Here is a 15,803-nt window from a genome sequence, read left to right on the forward strand (position 1 = left end):
TTTCTTATTTCTAAAGAGGGAAAAGTGGAACAAGCTTTTCCTAGACAAAGACATTTATTAACAGCTGTCTGAAATAAATTCCCCTGGTCTCCAGCGGTATTTTCACTGTCCTTTCAGAAATAAAAACCAGTCTGAAGAGGTGAGCCCTCGAGCAGGGCTAGCAGGAGGGAGGGCAGAGCTATCCCTCCAGGCCCCTCATGGCAGCGATGCTGCCGGCCAGGCGGCGGGGCAGGCTCTTGGCAGCCTGGCGGAACTCCTCTGGCCTGGCCTTCAGCAGGGTCACGATGTTCTGCAGCGCCCGCGAGGGCTGCAGGCCGAGGGCATCCATCACGTTGATCAGGTAATCTGCAGGATTAAGGAAAGATGTGTATTTAACAGGTATCAGACACTGGGAAACGAAATGTATCCTTGTTCCCCACGACGCTGGGGATCCTGTCACCGAGAGCTCGCAGCCACAGGCAGCAGCAGCACAGGCTGGAGTCTGATGGCACTGCCTGGGAGGTATTTCTGGCTGCCTGGGCACGAGTTCAGACACTGCCCCTTCTGTGCAGGGGACTGAGACACCTTCTGCCGTGTTTCAGTACCTGCACACAACACCCTTGGGGTGGTCAGTCAGCCGGGCACGGGAGGAGGATCAGAGTGCCCCTGCCAAAGGCAAAGAGGCGGCACCGAAGCTGGGCAGCTCTGCCGAGTGAGTGTCTGTGGAGGCAGGAGGCAGTTCCAGCTCACTGATTTATAGGCAGTTGGGGAACTGAGGATGGCAGGGAGAATGCTAAGCAGCCAGCCTCTCATCCACTTGCTTGTTTTGAAGCCAGAAAAAAAAAAAGAAAAAGATTCAGGCTGAGTTCACTGATGTCCAAGCACACCTTCTGGAGAGCTGAGGAGCAGATACTGGCTGTATCCTCATTTTTGGGCTTGGTCATTGGGAAGTCAGCATCCCTGATTTACAACAGGAAAAGACTAAGTGGCATTTACAATAGCTGTAGGGATTCCTTGGTGGCCCTTTCAGCAGCCTTGGATAAGAAAAGCCCATCTCCTCCACATCCTGCACAAAGGCCTCCCCAGCACCCTCTGCCAGCCCTCTTTCAGTCAATCTGTGTGGCATGGAAGAAGGTAGAGATGAGCCTGTGCCAACTCTCTCCCATTTTGCTGCTCAAAATCTCGAGGTTCAAAGTAACTTTAGCCCGCAGCACCCTCAGAGCAGCAGGGCAGTGCCAGCCATGGCAGGAGAGCTGATCTGTAGGGTTAGTAAAAAAGGATGCTGCTCAAGTGCTCCACAGTTACTTTTACAAGGCCTTTCGCTGATCGTCCCTACTTCAGCTATCAAGGGAATGGACAAAATCAATCAGTGCCTTCTCTGCAATCCAGTGGAGCAGCCTCAACAGACTTGGCACGGGCTGTGTACCCCCTTCTGGCACATACTGGCAGAACACGGCACTCTGAGAAGGGGAAGACCAGGGCTTCACTGGAAAAGATCCTATACAGATCTTTCTTGCCAAGGCTGCCCTGCAAGTGAATCTGTGCAGAAGGACGTGGACTTCCACAGTCAGACAGACAAAGCAGTGAAGCAGCAGGAGCACCCACCGGAAAATCCCCCTTCCCCTGAAGAGGGGTGGGACAGAAAACACTGCAAGAGAGAAGCTGCGAGCCCTCCCCATGCTGGGGACCAACGTGCTGATGGTTAGAGGAGAAACCCGCAGAGCAGTCCCCTCCAGCCCAGCCCGTGTGTGACACCAGCGGGGCTCGGGGCCCCGTGCTCACCGATGTCCGTGCCCAGCTGCTTGGTGGAGTGCGGCGTGAGCTGCGGGATCTGCAGGATGACCTCGCAGTACGTCTGCATCGTGGCTCTGGCGATGGAGCCCAGCCAGTAATCAGCCATGTTATCCAGCTCGGGCACCTCGTCTCCTGCACGGACAACTGCCGTTAGCTGCCAGCACACACCCTCCCGCCTCCGCTGGGATCGTACGGAACAGAACCACAACTGGTGAATAACAACTGTTCTTTCCACAGGACATCGAGGCAGTCAGAGTTTATCAGCTGGTTTTAGAGTAATCAAAGCAGTTATGTATCCTCCCTGTACTATACAGCACTGACAGTGAGCTCCAGACCCAAAACACTTCCCTTCCCTTGGTTACTCTCCAGGTAAGTCATTTCCAAAGGGCGCACGGATGATCAGCTGGGATCAGGGCACTGACTGGCACATTTGGCAGGATCCTCTCCCAGGAGTAGTTTACAGGCCACACATTACACCTGTGTAATGTCAGGATGGGAAAGCTTTCCCCAGACACTCCAAGCCTTTGGTCTCACCTTACCTTGCTCTGGGGGGTACGGCAGTTTCCCGGCATGTAGTGCCAGTTCCAAAGCAGAATCCTCCTGAGTGACAAATGGCTCAAGGTGCAGAGGAAGCGACATAATGTATTGCCCAATCTAGAACAAAAGCACCAAGAGCTGAGTCACTGAACAAATGTAAGGCAAGTCCTTTACTAGAGAAAAAAAGTCACCTGCAGTAGAGCACACACGAAAGCAGAGAGCTGAGCCTGACAGCCACTCACTCACCTACAAATTGGCTCCTGTGCATCATTACACTTGGTACAAGAAATAGTTTTTCACAAGGTCAGACAAGCAGTCACTGAAACACTCATGGTAAGAAAGACCTGTACAGAGAACTGCAAGTCCAAGCAAGTCTTTACTCTCTGGAGCGTTCCTGGCAATTTGTTTTCTAGAGCAGAGAGTCAGTTCAGTTCTCTTACATTGCTGATATATTCCAGAGGGGTCAGACTGAAGTTTGGTAGGTCCTCTGTCAGAGTCTCACCAATGCCACCAGAACTCCAGCCCTGTAAAGCAGAAAATGCAGGATGAATCAATGATTTCCTGGAGCATGAATCCTGTCAGTATTTTAGGAAGGGGTCACCCAGCAACATGAACTGTGACTGCCCAAGGAATTCTAGAAAGAAGAACACAGATGGTGAGAAAACTGTTTCCTATGTTGTCCCTCAGGCTCAAAACAACCACCCTTCCCATCCAGCTCCCTGTGGGAAACACACGCTCACACAGTTAGAAAAGCAACACTTCAAACAAACACCAGAGCCTGCAAACATCTGTGAGCTGCAAAGGCCGTGGGGGAGGGAAGGGAAATTGTTCCACTGCCTGCAGCTTATGGGAGAAATGGGACACCAGAGGAAACTGTTCTGAAGAGGAGAAAGGAAAGCAACACCGACCCAAGGGATCCCACAGGTAAATCCTGCCTGTTCAGCTCTGCTCGAGGCCCCCACTGCTCACCTCCATCTTGGGCACCAGCAGCAGCTGCTGTTTGATTCGGAGGAACACGGAGTCGAAGGCCAGGTGATGTGCCAGCTGGTTGAGGCGGCTCAGGGCAGCTCGTGACGATGACAGCAGGTTGTGGTTACTGGTACCTTTCTCCTGACACACAGAGATACAAAAATACTTACATACAGAAGTCGTCAAAGTGACCACAGAGGAGCTGCATTAACATTCTTACAGAGGTTTTATGAGGCCATCCTAATGCAGCAGAGCTTTCCTCTGAGATGGCACAGCCTGTTTCCTTTGGAATGACCTATTCCAAGCAGTTATTCAAGACAGAAACTGCCACTGCTCCCTGAATTGTAAGCAAAGAATCAGCATTCAGTGAGTTCTACGTGAAGAGTACCCGTGGAACTGGACTGCTTAGCTAAGGTTTACACAAACGTAACACTGAAGGCAGAACTGCAGGAGTTGCAAGTAAATCAAGTGTAAAAGAAATCAAAACACTTTGAGGAAATAAAAGACTCATAACCTTGAATTCATTACTTCATATGACCAACGATGGCAAACATAACTTAGATCCACGAGAAGATAACTAGAGTCATTCTACCCTGTTCACAGACCCATGCATGACCAATCCTGCAGAATTCTGTTTCAGACTGGACATGGCAGCAGGGTGCAAGTGGCAGAGAAAGCCTCGGGAAGCTGGTGTGTGGGCTCCAGAATTTGAGATGGCTCCAACACAACCTTCCCAATGCTCACTGTGATAAAATCTGTGTCACCTGAGCTGATAAGGGCATGTTCACAAAACACAGCCACGATCTGAGGAGAGATGGAACAAGTCCAGACTTCCTGGGTTTGGACACTTCATCTCTCCACAGATCAGTGTCCCTGTGGAAGACTTGGAATGCAGCCCATGGAAAGGCTGCAGTCCAGGATGAAAAGTCATTAGGTTGGGGGGGGAATCCAGGTCTCATCTACCAAACGTGGGCCCAAGAACACACTGTAATAGAGGCACCAGAGCTACCTTCAGAGTGTAAAGCGTTTCCATAAGACTGGCATACTCGGAGGGATTCTCCTTCAGCAGATAATTGTATTCCTGCCAGGGATTCTTTATGGAGCTCTTCTTTTCTGCAGAACTGGTGTCCTGAAAGCCAGAAAAACTACATGGGCTGTAGGAGTCTGAGAGGTACTTCCCAGCAGTTGATAAAATCCTGAAAACAAGTACATAAAAGTCACCAGTAGAATCCTCTGAACTCAGTGTTCCAGTCCTCACACTGGCCCAAGGACCAGCACTGCCTTTGTGTGACTTCAAGGCAGAGTTCTCACTGGTGGAGACACTAATTACAGCCAACCCTCATGTCTACTGTGCAGCTCAAAAACTGCAAAAATATGGACACAAAAGAGAGAGGATTGTGCTCTCAGAAGAGCTGGGCAATGGGGCCCAGGCCCAGCCCACCCTACACTGCAGGCTGTGCTGTGCAGAGCATGGGCACTCGAGTCACATCCAAGCATTTTGAGGTGCAACAGGCTGAGCACTGCTTACAACAAGCAGTAACAAAAGACCTACGTGCTGCCTGTGCCTGACACTCCTCAGGTTACAGGGAATCAATCCATCAGTTAAGGCACACCTAAACCCATTTCAGCACATGATTCATGCCCCTTGTCACAAGGGTGCAAATCTTGCCAATTTGATCTGGTGGAAAATTCCTTCCTGACCCCAATCTGGCCCATTGGTAGCCAGCCAGGTATCCCAGGAAAGGGATTTTTGGGACTGTCTCAGGGCACACGACTGAGTGGAACAGTCTGTGTCCCATCTCTGACACGATGAAGGATGGGGAGGGGCAGTGGGGGAATCACAGTGGCTGTTTCCCCTCCATGGTCTACACAACCAAAGCACCTTGGGGTTTGTTTTCTTTAACTTGTTTCCTATGTTGACAGCTCATGAATTAAGGTCAGCAGTGCTCACCTATTGGCCAGCTGCTGCTCAAAGTCTCCACACTGATGAAGGAGTTCACCACAAGTGGTAATTATCCTGGGAAAGAATAAGACAAAAACACATGAGACTGGAGGCAGATAATTCCAGGCTCCCCCAGAGTACCCATCTCAGACAGAGGTCAAGTAATTGTGAAGTGCAATAACCAAACCACAGCCCACACATCTGCCAAGAGTCAGTGTGGTGATTAACTCTGCATCCATTTGATAACACACTGGATCTTTTTTCCCAATAATCTCATCCATGTGCCGCTTCTTGTCATCATGGTGAAGGTCAGCTCAGTGTCACTGGGAAAAATTCTAGGAGCTGTTGATATTACAAGTGATATGAGATGCAGCCTTGCTCAGGGCAGGGTGGGCAGCCCCACAGCCCTCCCTGTGCCAGGAGCAACCTGAAACCCATCACTGACACTAGTGCTCCCAGCAGCAATGCAGCACAGTGAGCTCAGCCCTGTGTTGTGCATTGAAAACTCGTGTGTAAACCAACCCCAAGTGACTCCCTTTCAGCTTTGGTACAAAAATCAGCTCTGAGCCAGGCAAAAATAAAATCCCCTTTACCGGACAGAGTTTTGGAATGCAGTCCAGTCCTCCTGGAACAGGGAATCTGATAGGACATCATCCAGTTTGCATTTCTTTCGTATAGACTGCAGTGTATTTGTGAAGTCAGATGTATACCTGCAGTGAGAAATGGAGCAGAGAGAAGCATCAGGGTAAGAGAACTGGTTGGAGAATAGTACAATGGCACATTCTGTGATTTGCTCAGTCAGTCCTCTATAAGGGCCATATAAGAACAGAAATATTAAAAGGAGTAAAAAGGGACACTGGTTCCAGTCCAAACAGGTGAATGTGAAGAACTGATCAGCCACAGCCCACTTGAGCCTACACCAGAAGACAACAGGAGCAACAGACACTGAGAGGCTGCCTCAATTTGCTACCTGTGGATTACCAGCTCTCCTCTCTTGTGAGAAGGAGAGAGTAAGATATTTTTGTTACCATTACACTGACAATGTCTCCTAGGAAAGACCAGGAAAGGTTTATGAGGCTCCTGCTACTCCAACATCACTTGGCCCTTACTCCAGGAACATGGTGACAACAATCTCATGAATTTGTTTTCTCAGCTACTCCCCAGATGAGAACACGGATAAAAGGAGAACATTTTGTTTTCCACACACCCCCCTTTTCTTTTTTAATAGTGCCCACAAGCTGGAGGCATGCACATTGCTCTGTAATTGCCTATAAAGAAGGTGAGATCAGACTTGTGCTTTCCTCTTCCCCCTTCCCACAGGGCAATAATACCCGATTCATACCTTGTGAGCAACCCTTTCAGTATTATGAAGGAATAAGGAGTTAATCAGTATGGGAATATGAAAGTGATACTTAAGGACAAGAACTTACAGTGAACCTCACTCCCTGGGATATCTCAACACTTACAGGCAGATCCTGAATGAGAGGACACTTGTCCCATTGAGTGTGTATTCAGAGAACCACAGATTCACTAAGGTTGGAAAAGACCTCCAAGATCATTGAGTCCAACCTCTGGACCTATTTCCCTAGAGAAATCTACTCAGATCTACTTTCATCACCTTATTTTGTTTTCATCTTATTCTGTTTTGGGAAACGATTCACCCTGCAGAAGTATTTATTAAAAATGAAAACTTAGCCCAAACAGAATAGAAGACAGCTGAGAAGTCTTTTAATTTAGCCATAAAAAGCTTCCATTTTCCCCTATGAAACAGCCCCTGCCCAAATGGAGCAAGAAAGATATCGATGATTCATAGTACAGTGAGAGACATCTTCTGCTCTCAGCCATTTTCCATAAAACTACAAAGTCCTTGGCCACAAACTGATCACTCACTACTCCCTCAGGGTAAATGCAGCAGTACCTAAAAGCACCTTACTTTGCAAACAGGGCCTTGAGGGCCTTCAGGAGCCCACACACTCCCAGGCCATCCGTGAGCTTGACGCAGTTGTCGATGGCTCCAGAGGCCAGAATGAAGAGTTTGCTGACTGAGTGGTTCAGCTCCTGGACACAGTCAATTACTTCCCAATGCTCCTAAACAACAACAACAACAAAGCTGAGCCTGACCCTTCTTGCAGGCATTAGAGAAAAGACACCTTGCGTAACACAGCGTTCTCTGGCATCCTCCAGTCCTGTGAAACTCCTGAGGCAGAGCCCTGCTGGTGCTTCCACCCTGCTGCACATGGACTGTCATAACAGCTGGGCTGCCAAACCAGGTCTGCAAAAAAAACCAGTTCTGCCAACAGCAGAATCTTCTACAAAAAGGACTTGCCTTCTCTGGGCCCTGTTCTTGATAAATTCAGTCAAACCTGAAGTAGGTTCTTGGTTAAGTGTTATTCTGGTAAAGGCAGATCCACACAGGGCCTGTTACTGCTGCAGGAGAGGAAAGGAGCTGACCTGACAGTGCTGCTGAAATTATCTTTATTTCTTAAACAAATCTACTTAGCAGTAAAAAATATAATGCAAGGAGGAAATATTACAAAAAATGAGAGGAGGAAAGAGAGCAGTAACCATGACAAAGACCCCTGTAATTAGTGGAAGCTGTAGCCCCTCCCCTGTGCAGCTGAGCAAAGGCTGGTACATTACCAAGGGCACTGCACTCATCTGGATGAGGAGATTCTCTTCTTCCAAGTCTCCATACTCAAGTTGGTAGGGCTTATAAGGACCATACACTGCTTCCACCAGCTCCATCACTTTCACCAGGTTCTGCTCCTCTACAAAGAACCAGACAAAGTTTAGTCTACAAAGAGATGAACATGCCACTAAAAAACTCGTTTCAAGCTACCTGCAGCAGTTCTTCCATCAGAGCATGCTGCCTGCACAGGCTTGGAATGCTGCCCAACAGCTTCAATCTCTACACAGATTGGGTTTTTATTTTTTAAAAAACAAGGTTATTATCTCTACCTGCTTCCTAAAATCAAGATGTTCTACCTCAACAAGTGCTTCAAGAAAATTATCACTCACTGCTCCAAAACAGCCTGGGTGACAAAAATCTATCACACATTCCAACCTACAGCAGAAGAACTGAAACCATGGGAGAATTGAAACCACTACTCTCACAGCATCAAACAGGGGTAATCCTCATTTAACAGAAAGCCTACTTCACACTTAAAATAAGTGACACTAATTCAACCCACTCAGCACTATTGCTACAGTGTCCATCAACCACAAACTCAGGATCTCACCACCATGCTTGAGCAGGGTGCTGCAAACCCAAACACAAACCAGGGCTGAATGATTATTTCTACATCAGAACTGGACACCAGCTGTTCTCATGAAGCTTTGCCAAACTCAAACCAGCAGTAAATCACAATTACTTTGAATCCTGGATATCAGAGAAGACTTTTACACCCTAAGGACAGGAAAGCAATGGAGTAGGCTGTCCAAAGCCAATGCTGTCTCCATGCCTGGATATTTTCAAGACCAGACTGACAATAACCAATGGTCTGACTTCACAGCAGATCCTACTTGGAGTAGGGCACTGGGCAAAATCATCTCCCAGGTTCCCTTCCAACCTGAATTACCCTGTGAATCATAGCTGAACTCTCCCCTCACATACACACACAGGAACAGGTTTGACTCTGCTCAGCTGAGTCACCTGGCCTATCCATTCCTGAGATATTTCTCTTCCCAAACATCTTACCCCAGAGCCAACGAGATGGAAATAAAGGCTTTAGGCTTTTATTTTTTAAACACGCTCAGACAGCAGTTCAGCAACTGTCTTCCTATTCCACCATCGTATAGAATCTGGCATCATTTTTCCAGGCCCTTTTTAATAATTTCTATAGTGACCCACAAATTAAGCTAGAAAATGGCTGATGAGTACACAACCACACAGACAACAAACAGAGCCAGTTACACTCCCTGACATTGCCCAGCAATCATAATTTACAGGATCAAGTAAGAATCTGGGTTTAAACAGCTCAAGACAATGTTATGAGGAACCAAACACAGGAAGCACAGCATTAGGAATGCTCCATTAGCTTTAATTTTGGATTTTCCCATAGCCAGCCTTTGAAGGGGCCCCATCAGATTCATAAAGGACTATAAATATCCAACAGGTCAAGTCAGGCATAAACCTGTGCAAACACAGCACCTCACTGCTGTGTGGTTTGTGGGAATTACTCAGCAAGTCATGACCAAAATGAGATGACAAACATCCCAGGGAGAGGAGAACCCAGGGCAGATTTAGAATCAAACACCGAGGATGCTGCTGGGAATAAACTACTAACAAAAAGCCTGCAAAATCAAATACAAGCATCCAATGGATGCAGCCTTCGAGCAAGTTTTCTTTTGTTTAGTGAGGTGTGACAATTCCAGGAAACTCCTCAACTTTTCTGCTTTGTGATCTCTCACAATGGGTCTCGCTGCCTCCCTGAAGACATTTCCTCATCAGTGAGACATAAGAAACAATAAAGCTCATAAAAGGAGAAGTGCTAAATACTATTTACCCTGCAGAGCCAGCCAGGACAGGGCTGCTTCAGAAAACTGACTGTTGTGTCAACAGCTTCAGTGTAAGATACACACACACAAAGGTGGAACTGCCACCCAACTGGGCAGTGCTGTAGAAGAAATAATTCCTCCCTCCACCTAAAACTAAACAAAATCCCACAGTGGGACTTTACAAAGGGACAGAATAGAATGACAGAACTCAGTGGCAGAGCCTTACTCAGGTTTGGCAGCATGGCCAGCTCCAGCCCCTTGGCGAAGTGGACAGTGGCATCGTGCAGCTCCAGCAGCTGGCTCAGCTTGGTGTCCTGGCCTGTCCTCTCCATGGCAGTGCTGAGGCACACAGGGATGGAAGGCACCAGTGCTCCCAGAGTTTGGATCAACAGAACAGTCACAATTTCATGGGGATTCTTGAAAACCTGTGGCAGCAGTGGTAAAAGCACATTACCTGGGAGGAACACAGAGCGGAGGCAGCAGCAGACACCTTCCCAACATGAGAAACCTCCCAGGGGGAAAAAACCAAAAGAGGTCTACTAAGGCTACAAGAACCCCACTGACATAGCATACAGGACAGACTGATGACAAAAGACTAGGACAATACCTGTGTACCACTGTGCTTTGAGTACAGCCACCAAGAAACTAGGAAATAGGCACAGGTCAAAAACTGAATTCAGCAGAACACAGGCACTACAGTGATTCAAAACCACCTGGCAGAAAAAGGCATTTGAAACAGAGCACTCAGTTTACACAGGTGTGTTGGGAACAAACATGTATCAGTAATATATGAAGAAATAGTACTGTATCATGAGCCAAATTACTGACCAAATGGGCAGAAGTCAGTATTTGAAAGGCTAGAAAGCCTGTAATCAGCTGAGAATCAGCCACTCCACTGGCATAAAGTGTGTTACAGCCTTTTATTATGAGTTTTTCATCAGCTGTTCTGCTTGCTTTGAAAGCCGAGATCACCATCAAAAAGGTCCAAGAGTTTTTCAGAAAGTAGAAGCAAAAGAGGAGACTGAGTGACACAAACTCTGCCCCCACATGCCATTTCTCACAATCCCCAGTTCAAAAATTATCTGCTAAAATGTAACCTGACATCTGACCTGTAAGTCACATCGAATCATTAAGCAGAAAAAACACATTTCAAGGAAACACTGAGCTCCTCTGCAGCACAGGCCTCGCACTGACACCGGCTTCATGACACGAAGATAAGAATCTCTTACCCTTCATGGATGAAAAACTCTCACAGGCTTAGCAATGTGAACTTATTTCTTCACTTCACTACAGGACAGTAACTTTTTCTGATCCTACGTTATTCTTGTCAGGAAAAACAAGCACACAGACTCCAAGGGGTGACAGCAGAAGCCATCAGATATCTTACAGAGAACGACATGTATCAGTCCAACACAACCTTGAGGGCTTCCTCCAGGCCAAGTGATAAAGCAACTCAGGCATTTCAAATGTCTTGCAACAGAACACATTTGCAACACCAACAAATTAGGTTTAACTTAAGATACAGATGAAAGCGATAGAGCAGTTTTAATGTCAATAACACAGCAACCTTGCTGTGCTGGAACACCAGACCTCAAATCCTGTCTGCAAGGGCTGCACAAGGAACAGAAAGTGGGTTGTCTCCCTGTGCACTGATAAGGCGCAGAGTGTTACTCAGTGTGAGCAGCCATCAGCTATTTGGAGCTTTGTGAGAATTCAGAGCGTGCTCAGCCCTGTCCTGTCCCACCCCTGCCCCAACATTAACCTGTCACTGCACCTGTGCTGCCCACTGGAGCTGGCAGTGCCAGGTCCCCAGCAGTGTGTCGTACAGCTCAGTCAGCTGGCGCTTCAAGCTCAGGTCACTCTGGCAAAGCTCCTGCCACACGGCCACCAGCTGCACCTGCCAGGGAACAAGAGCCATCTGAGAGGAGAATGGACAGGCCACAGGTCTTGTTTTTGTTATTCCAAATCCAGCACCTCCCAATGCACAGCACTTCTGCCAAAACACGAGGCCCACCCTTGCTCCTCTCTCCAGATTTCAGTGTAACATATAATTCAGCACCGCAGAAGGAAAAGACTTTCAGCATGAAGCCTGAGGCTTTTTAGTGATTCAAAGATTTAATTAACGTTGGTATTTTACTCATAAAATGAGATTGTAACTGATACCCCCACATAATAGTTGAAATACTTGGCAAGCCCCAGCCTTGAACTTAATCCTCAAAAGTCACAGTCATGTGAGAAATTTGAGGCTCATGTTATGGCTACAGAACTGTCTGGAATTCCAACTTTTAATCTCACCTGAAAAGAGTTTACAGAACTCAGCAGATGGCAAGTGGCAGTAATGAAGTTACTGCTGACATAGCCACATCCACAGAGAGCAAAGCAAAACCATGTGGCACAGAGAAATCAAGCAGAACACACATATCCCGTGTCTGCTGCAGAAAGAGACATGAGGATCTGAACAGAGAATTACTCCCGAAACACAGGGAGTAACTAAAGCTGTTCAGAGCCAGCAAGAGAAGGAAACACAAAAAGGAAGGGGTGCCACCTCCCTGCCACAGCAAAGGTGAGATCCGTGGGGCAGCAGCTCCCTCTGCAGTCAAAGCCCAGCAAGCATTCCAATTTTTAATCATAAAATGGTAAAACATTACCAAAACACTTACCTTGTGACATTTATAATAATAAGCAAGAAGCTGGGGCATCCGATCAACTTCAGTGAAAACTTTAACAAACATTTTTGCCTGATCTACACAAAAGAAAACAAGAGGCAGTCAGGATCAGCCTCAAAGCTGAGGGCGAGACATCAGTCTGAGCAAGAATTCTTCTCCTAAGGGAGCATGCAAAAAGACCTACCCAGAAAGCAACATTTCACCTCTTCTTTGCTTATCTCCTCAAACGGGAGAGAAACTGCCTAAAGCCCACCCTCAATCAAGAACAGGTAGCAGACAAGAGGAATGATTTTAACTTAAAATTAACTTCTTAACCAGCACAGGTACCTGGTATTGTCAGACAAAGACAGAGCATTTTCTAGAAGGAAATAATTGTTTTCCAGAAACAAGCCACTACTTACAAACCTGGAGCATTCCTGACAAAGGCCTCAGGTCTGCTTTCACCTGTCTTAAAACTGCCCCCTGTGCCTTAGACTGACCCATAGCACAGTGAGCTCCTGCAGAGAGCTTGGAGACACAGGTTCCTAAATAGCCTGGTTTGTACCCCACAGCCCCAGATGCCCCTGGGACCTTGAGGTGCACACAGCTGAGAGTCAACAACCAGAAAAAGTACTTTTCAGAAATGCTGACAGGAGCAGAGGGAAGGAAGAGTATAAAGGACAGTTCAAAAAGACGAGTTTTCTAAGCAGAGTTTATAAAGCCACTTCTACAAGGCAGCAAGGAGCCAGAAGGTTTCCAAACAAATTTCCTTCCTGATTACACCACCCAGCTGTAACAGAAATGCCCAGCAGCACCACAGTAACACAAAAACAGGTTTTGAAGAGGGAGCCTTCTGCTTACCTGAGGAGCACTTCTTACCTGGAGAGCATCCCTGACAGAACTAAACTACAACAGCAGGGCAGCCCTGCCTCAGCACCTCCATCTCAGGCAGCTGCAGAGCACAAAACATTCCAGCGCATCTGCTCCACCAGGAAAGCCCGTGACCCAGCACCAGAAGCCTTCAGGACACCAACTCCCCACACAAACACTGTTTTGAAGACAATATACTCTATGTTGATAGTAAATGACACCAAGCATTACTGACCTACAGACTGGGAGTTGAAAGCAGCAACAATCTGAGGGCTGGCCATGGCCTCCAGCCGGTTTTTCAGTGCCTCCAGGTGCACACACTTCTCGGAGTAATCCGGCGTGTCCACCAGCATGGCCAGGCTGCTCTGCATGCTCGTCAGCTTGGCTGAAATCAGGGACACATCCTGCCAGCAGCAAGGGCAGCCTGTTACCAAGGGTGACCTCAGAGCATCAGCACCAGTTTCATAATGACATTTCAAACAGCAACATGTTTGAGAGTCACTTCAAAAGCCTACTTTTAAACGCAGTTCGCTGGAAAGCTGAAGGCACAAAGATCAAACAGAATAATTCAGTATTTACTTGTGTTTTAAGAGTCTCTTCAATGTCTGCACTTAACGTGCTCCATTTGTCTGCTTCCTGAAGTGACTCAGCAGCCAACTGCATCCTGGACTTCACTTGATCAATCTCTACCAGGACCTGAAGAAAAAACAACACAATGTTGCCCACTGAAAAAAAGAGGTGACTGCCATGGATGCTTATTTCAGCAGAGTTATTTTTGTCTTGGACTTAAAAAAAAAATTGTATGAAAAGATTATGATACAAGGAGGAAGAAATGGGCAGAAAGAACTTGAGATGCAAGAGATGCAAAATGAACTTGCAAAGTCAAACAACAAAAGGTTAGTTTAGGTTAGTTTGAATTCTGCTCTTATACTTTTAGTATTCGCTTTGCTTGAAAATGCTCTGCACCCCAGGCAGAAAGCAGTGTCCCCAGCCAGGTACCAGTAGCTCTGAACTGACACTTGAGCAGCTGTTCCTCAGGACATGCAGACTGCACAGGCCTGGGTCACACCCACCTTTCCACAAATTTTAAATTTGACAAGCTGCAGATAAACACTAAGTATCACAGAATCACAGAATATGCCAAGTTGGAAGGGACCCACAACAACCATCGAGTCCAACCCTCAGCCTGCACATCCCCAAGAGTCACACCCTGTGCCTGAGAGAATCCAAACGTTTTTTGAACTCTGTCAGCCTTGGTGCTGTGACTCCTGCCCTGGTTGGGCCTGTTCGGTGCCCAACCACCCTCTGGGGGAAGAACCTTTTTCTAATATCTAACCTATAAGAACTGACCTGCATCGACTGAGCTGTGTCTTCTTCAAACTTCTTTATATCTTCTTTAACAAGGATCATCTGCTCCTTCAGGAATGTTGCCTCCTGTTTCAAGACTTCCAATTCCCGGAGGACTCTGGGCATGTTCTGGAGAGCCTGATGGCTTGTTTCTGCAGAAACACTGAGCAGTCAGTGAGGAGCGCTAAGAGCCCTTGCAGGAATGGGGGAGTCTTTCAATAACCTTATTTAATCTTCAGTACTTGAAAAAAACAACACAAGGCAACACAGCAAAACAGCAAGCAACAAAACTTCAGCTGCACCTTTAAAGTTTAAATATTTAGTACTTTACCATGGAACCACAAAGCCCTCTGAGACCAGAGTCCAACTGTCCCCAACAGTTCAGTGCTGTTCTTCAGCACTGCCAAGGCCACCACTAACCCATGTCCCCAGGTACCAATGTACAGGAGGCTTTTAAATCCCTCCAGGGATGGTGACTCCACAGCCCTCACAGCCTGTGCCAGGGCTGGACAAACCTTAAGGGAAGAAATTTTCCTTGTTATGCCACCTAACGCAGCCCTGGCAGGGGCTGCTGTTTGTCAGCGCTTAGCGCAGATGTGCTGGTGGATAATCACGGGGCCCCAGATCGGTGTAAGGATCCCTCTGTCCTGACAAGGTAGGCCAGGGCTGGATCGCCAACACGCCCTCGGGTGGCCCGCACAGGTGTCGCTGTCATCAGCCTTTGTGCATCCCAGGAGGACTCGGGTAGCGGACACACAGATGTCAGGAGCACACGAGCAGGGCTGAGCGGGGCCGCAAACCCGCACAGGACTCGGCCCGACACATCCCCACGCCAGCAAAGCCCCCCGGCCCAGCCCCCGCACCTTCCACGGCGTTGTTGACCTCCTGGATGAAGAGCTGCAGCTTCATCACCAGGGTGGCGGCGTGGGCGTCCACCTTGCCCGGGGCCTCCTGCTGCACGGCGCGGAACGCCGCGTTCACCCAGCCCTTCACCTCGAACTCGTCCGACAGGAACCGCGAGAAATCCATCGCCACGGCCCGGGCCGCGGGGGAACCGCGGGGGAACCGCGAGGACGGGGGGACAGCGTGGGGACAGCGTGGGGACAGCGTGGGGACAGCGTGGGGACAGCCGGACACGGCCCCGCCGCGCACCCGGAAACGCTCGGCGGGCCCGGGGCGGTGCAGGGGCGGTCCCGGGGCGGTGCCGAGCTGGTCCCGGGGCG

The 15,803-nt window shown here is 48.2% G+C and overlaps 1 protein-coding gene across 1 annotated transcript; it reads right to left on the reverse strand.

Moving 5' to 3' along the window:
• Positions 1–35: 35 nt before the first annotated feature.
• Positions 36–15,699, reverse strand: COG7 (component of oligomeric golgi complex 7). The gene is made up of 17 exons (XM_050317364.1): positions 15,444–15,699; positions 14,584–14,732; positions 13,813–13,929; positions 13,469–13,637; positions 12,379–12,461; positions 11,493–11,615; positions 9,945–10,143; positions 7,862–7,989; positions 7,155–7,309; positions 5,815–5,931; positions 5,231–5,296; positions 4,289–4,475; positions 3,280–3,420; positions 2,751–2,834; positions 2,313–2,427; positions 1,762–1,905; positions 36–345 (listed from the first exon to the last, which is right to left on the reverse strand). The coding sequence occupies exons 1-17, from the start codon at positions 15,607–15,609 to the stop codon at positions 179–181; spliced, it is 2,310 nt and encodes a 769-aa protein (XP_050173321.1). The 5' UTR covers positions 15,610–15,699; the 3' UTR covers positions 36–178.
• Positions 15,700–15,803: the final 104 nt, after the last annotated feature.

The sequence above is a fragment of the Myiozetetes cayanensis genome, unplaced genomic scaffold, assembly GCF_022539395.1.
Source record: "Myiozetetes cayanensis isolate MyiCay16 unplaced genomic scaffold, myiCay2020 scf20-37, whole genome shotgun sequence".
Classification (NCBI taxonomy): domain Eukaryota; kingdom Metazoa; phylum Chordata; class Aves; order Passeriformes; family Tyrannidae; genus Myiozetetes; species Myiozetetes cayanensis.

What these genes read in the sequence shown, in the direction of transcription:
- COG7 (XM_050317364.1), bottom strand. Translation starts at nt 15,609, where the DNA reads ATGGATTTCTCGCGGTTCCTGTCGGACGAGTTCGAGGTGAAGGGCTGG. An exon ending in TTTCAACTCCCAGTCTGTAG is followed by an intron (nt 12,462 to 13,468) that starts GTCAGTAATGCT and finishes TCTTTTGTGTAG; the next exon opens with ATCAGGCAAAAATGTTTGTT. An exon ending in ATTATTATAAATGTCACAAG is followed by an intron (nt 11,616 to 12,378) that starts GTAAGTGTTTTG and finishes GTTCCCTGGCAG; the next exon opens with GTGCAGCTGGTGGCCGTGTG.